The sequence below is a fragment of the Solenopsis invicta genome, chromosome 12, assembly GCF_016802725.1.
Source record: "Solenopsis invicta isolate M01_SB chromosome 12, UNIL_Sinv_3.0, whole genome shotgun sequence".
Lineage (NCBI taxonomy): Eukaryota > Metazoa > Arthropoda > Insecta > Hymenoptera > Formicidae > Solenopsis > Solenopsis invicta.
In genome coordinates this window covers 4,717,033-4,727,652 of record NC_052675.1, presented here as the reverse complement: position 1 = coordinate 4,727,652, position 10,620 = coordinate 4,717,033, and the positions used below count along the sequence as shown (strand labels likewise).

The following is a 10,620-nucleotide window of genomic DNA, read 5'->3' as shown; positions in this document are numbered from 1 at the left end:
TAGAGTTGCCCGTGAACGGTTGAACAAAACGTTTCCAGATAAATGGATAGGTAAATATGGCCCACATCATTGGCCACCACGATCACCGGATCTCACTGTTCTCGATTACTATTTGTGGGAAAGACTAAAAGAACTGGTATACCTCAAACGCCCTACGACATGAGATGATATGATTTGTAGAATACGTCTCGCTATTCGTTCTCTACATGTTGATGAAATTTTTCATGCAACAAATAATTTCGAGAAAAGAGTACTTGCTAGCATTGAAGTAAACGGTGGACATTTCAAACACCAGGCCTAATAACATTAGCCACACACACACACACACACACACCACGCACGCACGCACGCACGCACGCACGCACGCACGCACGCACGCACGCACGCACGCACGCACGCACGCACGCACGCACGCACGCACGCACGCACGCACGCACGCACGCACGCACGCACGCACGCACACACACACACATACACGTGCGCGCGCGTACAGCAGACAGGGTTTGGAGTCGATAAATACTACGGGAGTGACGAACCGTGGGGTCCTTGTCTCTTTTGACACACACACATTCACACACACAAACACATACATACATACACACACACACACACACACACACACACCAGAAGTGTAAATCCGACCGTGCAACCTCCACGCGGTACATCTTGGGTAATGGTAATACCGGCGGTACCGTAAATTTCAACCCTCATAACTCGAAAAGTACTGATTAAAAAAACGTTTTATTATAGCGTTTTGGAAAGCTCTCAAGGTAAGCTACAAAACTATGCATTGAAAAATGGGGATTTCTATTTAAGAAATTAAAGGTGACCTTCACGTGATCTTCAAACAACTATCCAAGGTCAAACCAATGACACCATCTTATGTCCCCCTCGAAGTCCTAAAACTTTTGTCTGAAATATTTTTCTTCAAAATGTCGCGTTTACAAAACAATCGGGTGAGACGGGTGGTCTGGGACACCCTGTCTCTCTCTCTCTCTCTCTCTCTCTCTCTCTCATATATATATATATATATATAGAGAGAGAGAGAGAGAGAGAGAGAGAGACACAGGGTGTCCCAGACCACCCGTCTCACCCGATTGTTTTGTAAAAATATATATATATATATATATATATATATATATATATATATATATATATTGTGACGGTGTTCTTACGCACCCGACACAAGTTTCAGTCGCCCGCTCACGGCGAATCTTAGGAACGTGGTGTTGATCTCTCTCAACTAATTATCAGCGGACGGAATTGGGCGCCAGGCACGAGAGAGCGTGCCACTCTTTCCGGTTCATTAATTTTGCGACTCTACATTAACGTACTAATCGTGAGCGGTGACACGACCATTCGGCAGCTCCCCGCTAAGTCGATAGAGGCGCGGGGGTCGGTACGGGCAGGTGGTGATCGGGGGAGCGAGGGAGAATCGCAGAATAACGAGGCCAGAATTTAACAAAGAAAATAACAACGTATATTTAGAGTTTTCGGGTTAGTAAACTACAAAACCTCGCACGCGGTTTACCAGCGTGCGGTACAGAGTCGCGGAACGTTACTCCAAGCGGCTTAGTAATTGGACGATATCGCACGGCAGTCACAAGCGGAATGATTCAATCGCCTCGGTGAGGCGGTCGCCGCAAGAGAAGGTGCATACATAAAGGCGGAATTCCGCGAAGCGAGTCATGCACACGTTAGCCGAAAGATCTTGCGTTTTCTCTCACCGCTACTACCGTAACCGAGCTATGTTCAACCCGCGAGATCCGGCAAAACTCACGTACAATTACATGAACTTACGACACAACGACGGCTTGGCAGTGGCGCAAATACCAAAACTAAAGAAACTGCCTTAATAGGGCGGGATCGGGCGAGCAACGTCGCGGCTGTAACAACGGCTACGCTTACGATATAACACGCGAATACGAGCGGACTCTACTTAATCCTGTTAGTCGCGATGTCACTCGTTCTCGATCGCGAAATCGGCGACTTTACGTGAGTTACGCTCGTCTCACTCTTCGGCGCGGCAAGGAACCTCTTTCTATGTCCTCTCGTTACTGGGCCTCTGGTGTTCGGCTCTCCGGGACACGCTCATAGCATAAATGAGCATCAATCCTCGATCCTGCGGGAGGCCCGCGGCGTCGCGCCCCACTTATCGCCGCTGCCGCTTCCGCATTAGTTGTTATCAGGCGGCTAGATCCTGGCGGTGTGCGCATTATTCTATCGTTCTGCGCTTCTGACGTTGATAGCGCGCGAGGCCCAAATTTGGAAGGTGATTTTCGGCGTCCCCGGGAACTGATATCGGCCGGCCTTATCTCCGGTGACGGATGGCCGCCACCTCAGGCCCGTGATGTCTCCTCTGCACGGTTCTCCATCTCGCCTCGTTCTCGTTTCAACCTTTTAGCTTCGCACAACTTCCGCCTGCGGAATCGTAACTTTGCCGTTCTTTTTCTGAAAAATTAATTTCTGACAGACAAGGTTTTTGTTCTGCGGCAAGCGAAAGGGACAGTGTGAGCGGTACAACCTGCGAGCCCCCGCGTCTCGGGGTGCTCCGTAAATTCCTCGGCGATGTTCCTGGATACTTGCTTTCTTCCCGGTGCTTCTGGACGAAACGTACAATACGTTTTCCCGCGGTCACCGTCTCTCTCCTCGACGGACCTACCGCTCACTTGAAATTAATAGCAGATGCAAGGATAGCACAGAGACGAACACACACACTTATACAATTGCGCCAACGGAATCGCGCCTGCTCCCGAGCCGGAAGGACGCAGCATCCGTGTCGCACTTTACGGTCAGGTCATACGGTCTTTGTGACGGACCACGAACGCAAGTTGCACCGTCACAATATATATATATATATATATATATATATATATATATATATATATATGGGGCATTCTCCGTCAAAAAGGCCACCCCTGCTGCCCATTTCAATTTTTGAGATAAAATGTTCGAAAAGGGCTTAAAATTTTCGTTGAAATGTCTATTTTTCGATGCCGTTTGGCCTTTTGGAAAATTCAAAATGGCGGACCTAATATCACGGCTAGAATGAAAAAAGCCTTTGAAAAAATACGTAATAACGTGAATAAATGTGCAAGATATGACGTAGCAAAGGTCTAATCCTTTTGTGTAAGTGTGTGAGTGTGTGTGAGTGTGTGTGTGGGGGGAGGTGGGGGGAAGGGGGATACGCGCGCTCATACGCGTGCGTGTATAAATGAATCACGTAAAAATCCTTGCTCAACATGGTCTGGCTATCAAGACATTTGCATACAAAATTTCGAATCATTTCATTATCCTTGTCCTGAAAAAGTACGTCACAAAAAACCTACGGTACAGAAAATATTGTTCTTTAAAAAACATTTTCTCCACAGAATAATAGTAAGATTACTTAAAATTACTTTGAAACTTATACTATACTTATATTCCTCTTTTTGAGATAGTTGATCTATATTAGTCACTTTAACTCTTATGTTTAAAATGCTTGATTTACGTGAGTCCCCTTGCCTCTCACATTCGGAGTGCTTGATGTACGTGAGTCCCCTTGCCTCTCACATTCGGGGTGCTTGATTTACGTGAGTCCCCTTGCCTCTCACATTCGAGGTGCTTGATTTAAGTGAGTCCCCTTGCCTCTCACATTTGGGGTGCTTAATTTACGTGAGTTCCCTTGCCTCTCACATTCGGGGTGCTTGATTTACGTGAGTCCCCTTGCCTCTCACATTCGGGGTGCTTGATTTACATGAGTCCCCTTGCCTCTCACATTTGATGTGCTTGATTTAAGTGAGTCGCCTTGCCTCTCACATTTGGGGTGCTTGATTTACGTGAGTTCCCTTGCCTCTCACGTGTGTACGTGTGTGCGTGTATGTGTATGTGTGTCTGTATATGTAGATAGATGTTTCATGAAATATTTTTTTATTTTTATCCTATATTTCTTACTTTTGTTCTCATAACTGCCATAGTATTCCATTTGTATCATTGGAATACCTTTTGATTAGTACTTTATTCTCGTCCACAACTATAAACCCATGATTTTTAAGAATTTGCGGTACAGACGGTGCAGTTTCAAATCTCTTCTTAAGTTTTCTTTTTACCTTCTCATGGTCAGTTTTTTTTAAATAAAAAATCTTTATGTTCTTGAAATGTTTTTTAGCCCAATTAAAAAGAACTTGAGATGTTAGTATTGCATCCTGTGGTTTAGCAACAAGATTTGCTTTATATGCCTCTCTTTTGAAAGTAGCACCAATGCCATCATAAGCACTTTTACCGTGAGCAGTCGCACTGTAATGCCATTCTGCTTGAATATTGAAGTCATGTTTATGATGCACTAAGTTAGCAATCTGAAATTTATTTTTAAAATGCTGTTTCGCCCCATCCGTCATGTATAATACTCTTTTAAGATTTTTGACATTTTTTAAAATCTCTGGAATTAATAATGTTTGTACAGTGTAAACGGCAGCGGTATCGTGTTTCAAACTCTCTAATAAAAATACATTACTCTTGTTCTTCAATTCAGAATTTTCTTTATAATAGTAAATAACAAGAAACACAGTACACTGATCATTGTTGAAGTGAAATGCTTGTGAGGCATTTTGACAAACATATGAATAGTTTTCAGAAAAATCAAACATGACAATTACTTCATCTTCACAAAGATTCTCTTTTTTTTCTGAAATAAAAAGCATTTGTTGTTTGGCGATAAATGAATGAGATTTCAGAATTTGTAATTTGTTGCATAACTCGTTTATGAACTCATCAACTTTTAACTGTTGCGTTAATAGAGTTGATCGATCAGTTCCGGTCCATAAAGAACATTGAACATGGGAAATGCATGAATCGTCCAATAGTTTAGAAAGCTTTGTAGAAAGCTCGGTAGTACCTGGGCATTGATCACATTTATCAAGATAGCAATCAGGATTCGATTTCTTACATATAATTTCAAACAATCTTTATAATTGGAAAGTGGCTTGTCTATATTTTCTGTTAGTTTCCGTACATCAATTGCATCAATCATTAACTTGATATTTTCATGGATTGTGCAAACACAAACGGAATGTGTTCCAGAAGCCCCAGGGAGTATGCAATTTCTAGGTCTAAGTTTAGCAAATGTACTAAAGCTAACATCATATTTTGGGTTGGATTCTTTAAATAAGGCATGCAGTTCTTTTAAATTTAATAGTAAAAAACGTTTTTGCACTATTATCCTATTTGCATTATTATTTGCACTATAGTTTATTATTATTTATTACGGAAATGGCATTCTTCATTCCAGGCATTATCCTGCTGTTTATATCACTATTATAAAACTCAATTACTTTTTCAACAGTAGTTTGCGGTAAAACTTTCCCAACTCTTTTAGTAGTATCAGCTAATACGCCATGGTTGAATTTCAATTTCTTAGATTTTTTTGCTAAATATCGTGATGCACCAAATTCTTTTACTATTTTTCTCACACTCCAAGACGACGGAGCTATAGTGAGAATTCGCACCCTTAAAGGATTATTGTGTTTCAAGGTGGAAAATTTTTGTTTAAGACCATCAAGCATTACTTCCAGTTCAATTTCTCTAGGTGATCGAATGTTATCTTCATTATAAGAAATCTCTGAGTTATCAATATCCATTGTTAATGAGCTTCCATCACATTCCATATTTGTGACACAATCATTAGATTCATCTAAAGACATATCAACATATTCAGTCCTACTTTTTTTCCTACATGCACAACAAATTTTAGAATTAGTCGGTATCTCAGGAAATTTGTCCCGAATGAATTTTGGTATCACTCGTAAATCTTTACCACAATGTCCTTTTTCACCAAGTTTCTTGAATGGATTCATACATCTATCTGTACGAGATTTAGCCGACATTTTTTATTTTGGATGTGGTACAGGTAAGAGATAATTGGAATAATTGTAGAAAAAGTAAAAGTCGATAAAGAAGAGACAAAAACGTGAGTTGAATATTCTATTTAACATAAAAAAACTTATTGATTGACTGAATTGCAAACTATAATTAATTAACTCGAAAAATTCTGTGACTAATAAATGTATTGTGATGAGGTTCTCTAATCCAAAACAAGACGAGAAAATTTGAAAAATGAAAAAATATTGCTGTGCCTTTTATTCTATATGTGTAGTTTTTTATGTACGAGATATTGTGGGGAATGATGGCTCGAGTCCTCGAGACGTACCCACTAACGACGTACGGAAGGGAAGACTGATTAATTAAACACACCACGTAATTAGTAGAACGGATATATTGTCAAGGTACAACGTGTGTACAGGACTAGCGTCAGAGAGAATCTGAATCTTTTTAGAGCTGCTCGCAGGCAGCATGGTACCAACCTTAGAACTAGTTTGTACCGCTCAGCGCTAGGGAAGAAATGTGGTGGAAATCCCCACATACTCCCCCCCGAGTGACAGTAAATAAATGCTATATTAGATATCGATATTACAACTGGAACGTAACTTTTTTCTTTGGACGTGTATACGTTTTTATCAGCGGACGTTCGTTGCTGGACGGTTGACAAGTTGGATTATTACTTAAAATAGAGTCGGTGAGATCGTCACGAATACAAAATGCCGGCTTGAGGTTCTCGACGGACACACTGCGCTTGGTGCCGTTTACATCTATGTCATAGATCCGGTCGGATACGCGTTTGATTATGCGATGGGGACCAGTGTACGGACGTTCAAGCGATTTTTTAGCGGCTCCTACGCGAAGAAAAACGTGCGAGCATGAGTTTAAATTTTTAAAACAAAATGCGCGCTTTTTAAATTTGTGTTCCACGGGAACAGGTTTCACTTTGCGCATGTACTCACGGAATTCTTCCACGAACGCATGAGGGTTCGGCGTGAAATCTTCGGGAAGCACAAGTTCACCCGGAATCCGCAGTGTAGTACCGTACACGAATTCGGCTGGCGACATGCCAGTGTCAAGGCGGACATGGATCCGTAAACCTAACAGAACTGTTGACAGCGCGCGCGACCATTCTTTATCGGCGTGGCACATAATCGCCGCTTTAAAACTCCTGTGCCATCTTTCAATGAGACCGTTCGCCGCAGGGTGGTACGCAGTGGTGCGAATACGCTGGCACCCAATTAGCTGGAGGAGCGCTGCAAACAGTTGGGACTCAAACTGGCTACCCTGATCGGTGGTGAGAGTCTGAGGTGCCCCGAAGTTGGCGATCCAACCATCGTAAAACGCTCGCGCGACTGTGAGGGCTTCAATATTTTTGAGCGGAATTGCCACAGGCCAACGCGAGAATCTATCGACGAGCGTCAGGCAATATTTATAGCCGTCTGATTCGGGCAGAGGGCCCAATAAATCTAAGTGCACGTGCTCGAACCTGCAATCCGGCGCGATAAACTTTTCCGGAACAGAATGGACGTGCCGCGAAATTTTTGCTTGTTGACATTGTATACAGTGCTTACACCACTTGGTGATATCGCGGTGCATGTTTGGCCACACGTAGCGTTGTCTTATTAAGCGGTCTGTGACTTTTGGGCCTGGATGAGCCGTGTTGTGGAACAAGTTAAACACACGGTTTCGTAATGAGCTCGGAATGTAAGGTCGGATGGCCTCACCGGTGATCTCACAAAATACCGTGGTGTGAGTAGGACCCCACTGAATACGTTTTAATGAAAGCGGGAAGTCCGGTGTTTCGCGAATAGTTCGTAACTCATCGTCGCGTTCCTGATGCTCAGCGAGTTCGACGAGCTCGATTTCGGTGGGCAAACGAATGGTTTCAACGCGTGACAATGAGTCGGCGACTACGTTGTCGCTACCCGAGACGTGTTCGATTCGAGTTGTAAATTGGGAAATGAAAGAGAGCTGTCTTTGCTGACGCGGTGACGCTTTTCCCGAGCGTTGCAGGAACGCGTAAATGAGTGGTTTGTGGTCCGTAACAACCTTGAAATCACGACCTTCTAAATGATGACGGAAGTACTTGATAGCTTCAAATATTGCTGTAAGCTCGCGGTCGTAAGCACTGTATTTACACTGTGCGGGCGTAAACTTGCGCGTAAAGAATGCGAGGGGTTTCCACGCATCGTCAAGCAATTGCTCGAGCACGGCTCCCATGGAGAAATCCGACGCGTCGCTAATGATGCGCATTTCGGCGGACTCATCCGGATGCGAGAGCATTGTCGCGCTGGCCAGGCTATTTTTACATTTGACAAACGCCTCCTCCGCCTCTGGCGTCCACGCAATTACACGTTTATCGTTTTTTCGGGACTCACGGAGGTACTCGTTAAGCGGCGCTTGCTCGCTGGCGGCGTTACGCAGAAGTCTACGATAGAAGTTTACTAAACCTAAGAAACGACGCAATTCGACGATTGTGCGCGGTTTGGGAAAATTAACGATGGCTTGAACTTTGGAAGGGGATGGCTTGCATCCTTCGCTATTGATTACGTAGCCGAGAAATTCCATTTCTGACTGACTGAACTGGCATTTCTCGACGTTAAGTCGCAAGTTATAGTTTTTTAAGCGTTGCAAGACAATGCGCAGATGCTTCTCGTGCTGCTCGGAAGACGAGGATGCAATGAGTATGTCGTCAATAAACGCGAAAACGAACTCTAAATCCCCCAGTGCGCGAAAGATGTGTCGCTGGAATGTTTGACTGGCATTTCTCAGACCGTAAGTCATGAATTTATATTCAAACAGACCAAAAGGCGTAATTACTGCTGTTTTGGGCACATCCTCGGGCGCAACCGGGATCTGGTTATACGCTTGAAAGAGGTCAAGCTTGGTAAACACGTTTTTACCCCGAAGGATGGAGGAACAATCGTGTAGGTGAGGGACAGGGAATCTGTCTGGAGTGGTTATGGCATTGAGGCGACGGTAATCACCGCATACTCTCCACGATCCGTCTTTTTTGGGCACCATGTGGATGGGACTCGCCCATGGACTGCTGGAGGGTTGGCAAATGCCCAGCTCTGTAAGCCGTTTGAACTCTTTTTTGGCTATGTTAACTTTCTCCGAGTTTAGCCTTCTGGGAGGCTCGGCCACCGGTTGGCCAGTAGTAATGATACGATGTTGTACGTCGCTGTTACTTGGTAGCGTAGCCTGCTTGAGGCCAGTGACTTCCGGAAAGTCCGCGAGAATATGCGCGAATTTCGTGTCTGGATTGACAGTGCTGGCTTTAAGGAAAGGCGTTGCCCTAACAATACCCGAAGTATATGCATTGTTGCGCGCGTCGATTAGTCTGCGACCTTCGAGGCCTGGCAGAAGACCGTAGTGTTTCAAGAAGTCGGCCCCAATGATCGGGTACGGAATCTTTGCAACACAAAAGTTCCACGTGAGTGGACGTAAACCGATATGCAACGTGCGAAATAATTGCCCATATGTGTTAATCACGGTGTCATTAGCCGCGTATAACTTGAGATTACCGGGCGTTTTATTTGAGGTATCGCCAGCGGGAAGCAATGAAATCTCCGCCCCCGTGTCAATCAAGAATAACTCTCCTGTGAGTCGATCGCGCACGTGGAGGCGTTTAGAAAAATTGGGGTCCACCATGCTAGCCTCCGTAATGGTGGACCTGTTTATTCCCCCTTCTCAGTAACTGCGGCTTTGTTTTGTTTCCACGAGCACGGGGACTTATCTGTGCCTTTGCACGCCCGCGCTGCCTCGCCAAAAGTTCTGTGCGGCCAACAGACTTTAGGCTGCCTACTGTTAGAACGTTCGCGGTGCCGTGATTTATCTCTACTTCGCGACCTGCTAGATCGTTTAAGTTGAGCCGAGAGGGTAGCGAGCTCTGCAGCAAGGCGATCGACCTTGCTTTCGAGGTCCGATGGCTGTGATTGTTTTGCAGAGGAGGCTGCACACTGTGCCGATTCGTTGGCCGTCTCCGCGATCTTATCGGCCATTTTCGCTAATTTATCTAAATCCGCGCAGTCCGAAACCGCAAGTATACCACGCATGTAGGGCGTTAAATGTTCGCAAAAAATAGTTTTAATGACGGCGTCATCGCAACGTTTATCTGCATTAAGGTTACGCAGCCGGCTAAGAATTTGCGACGGTTTTCCGGAAGTAAGCACTTGGCCTTTTAATAATTGTCGAAGCTGAGCTTCGGCTGACGCGGAAAAGCTTTCGATAATGCGCTCTTTCAGCTGGGTATACGGTTCTGTTTCGTCAGGGTCCGCGATCAAGTCACGACAGCACGCGATTGCTTCGGCATCTAGCGCACTGATGACATGATGTGCTTTGGTCTTTTGGTCCGAGATGCGGGCGGTCCCAAAAGACGCCTCAACCTGAATGAACCAGATGACGGGATCTTTGATCAAGAAGGGTGGGATTTTAGGAATTCGATAAGAATCCACGCGCGGAACTCCGGCCTGCCCTTGCATCTGCTGCAAGGTGGTCTGCATCTGCGCCAATTGTACTTGCAACTCTTCGACCGTGGGCGGAGGCATTGTTACTAAGACGCGTTACAGAGTTAATTTACCACGACGCTCGCGGCTTGTATTGGTTATCGGAAATATAGCGATTTTAAATTGCATGAATGTTGAGCCGAAACGCATGCGCCGTACTCAACGCAACGTGCTACGTGTTAGACTTAAAACGATGCGTAGCGAACAAAAGCAAATAAATTTCAATATGGCGTTCGGCGGGAAAGAAGACAGGCGC

General features: G+C 44.7%; 1 protein-coding gene across 1 annotated transcript; it reads right to left on the bottom strand.

Moving 5' to 3' along the window:
• Positions 1–9,536: 9,536 nt before the first annotated feature.
• Positions 9,537–10,406, bottom strand: LOC120359079. The gene has a single exon (XM_039455384.1). It carries the CDS (start codon positions 10,404–10,406, stop codon positions 9,537–9,539), a length of 870 nt encoding a protein of 289 aa, XP_039311318.1.
• Between the last annotated feature and the right edge of the window lie 214 nt (positions 10,407–10,620).

Bases quoted from the DNA above. Each gene is read 5' to 3' on its own strand.
- LOC120359079 (XM_039455384.1), bottom strand. From the start codon at position 10,406: ATGCCTCCGCCCACGGTCGAAGAGTTGCAAGTACAATTGGCGCAGATG.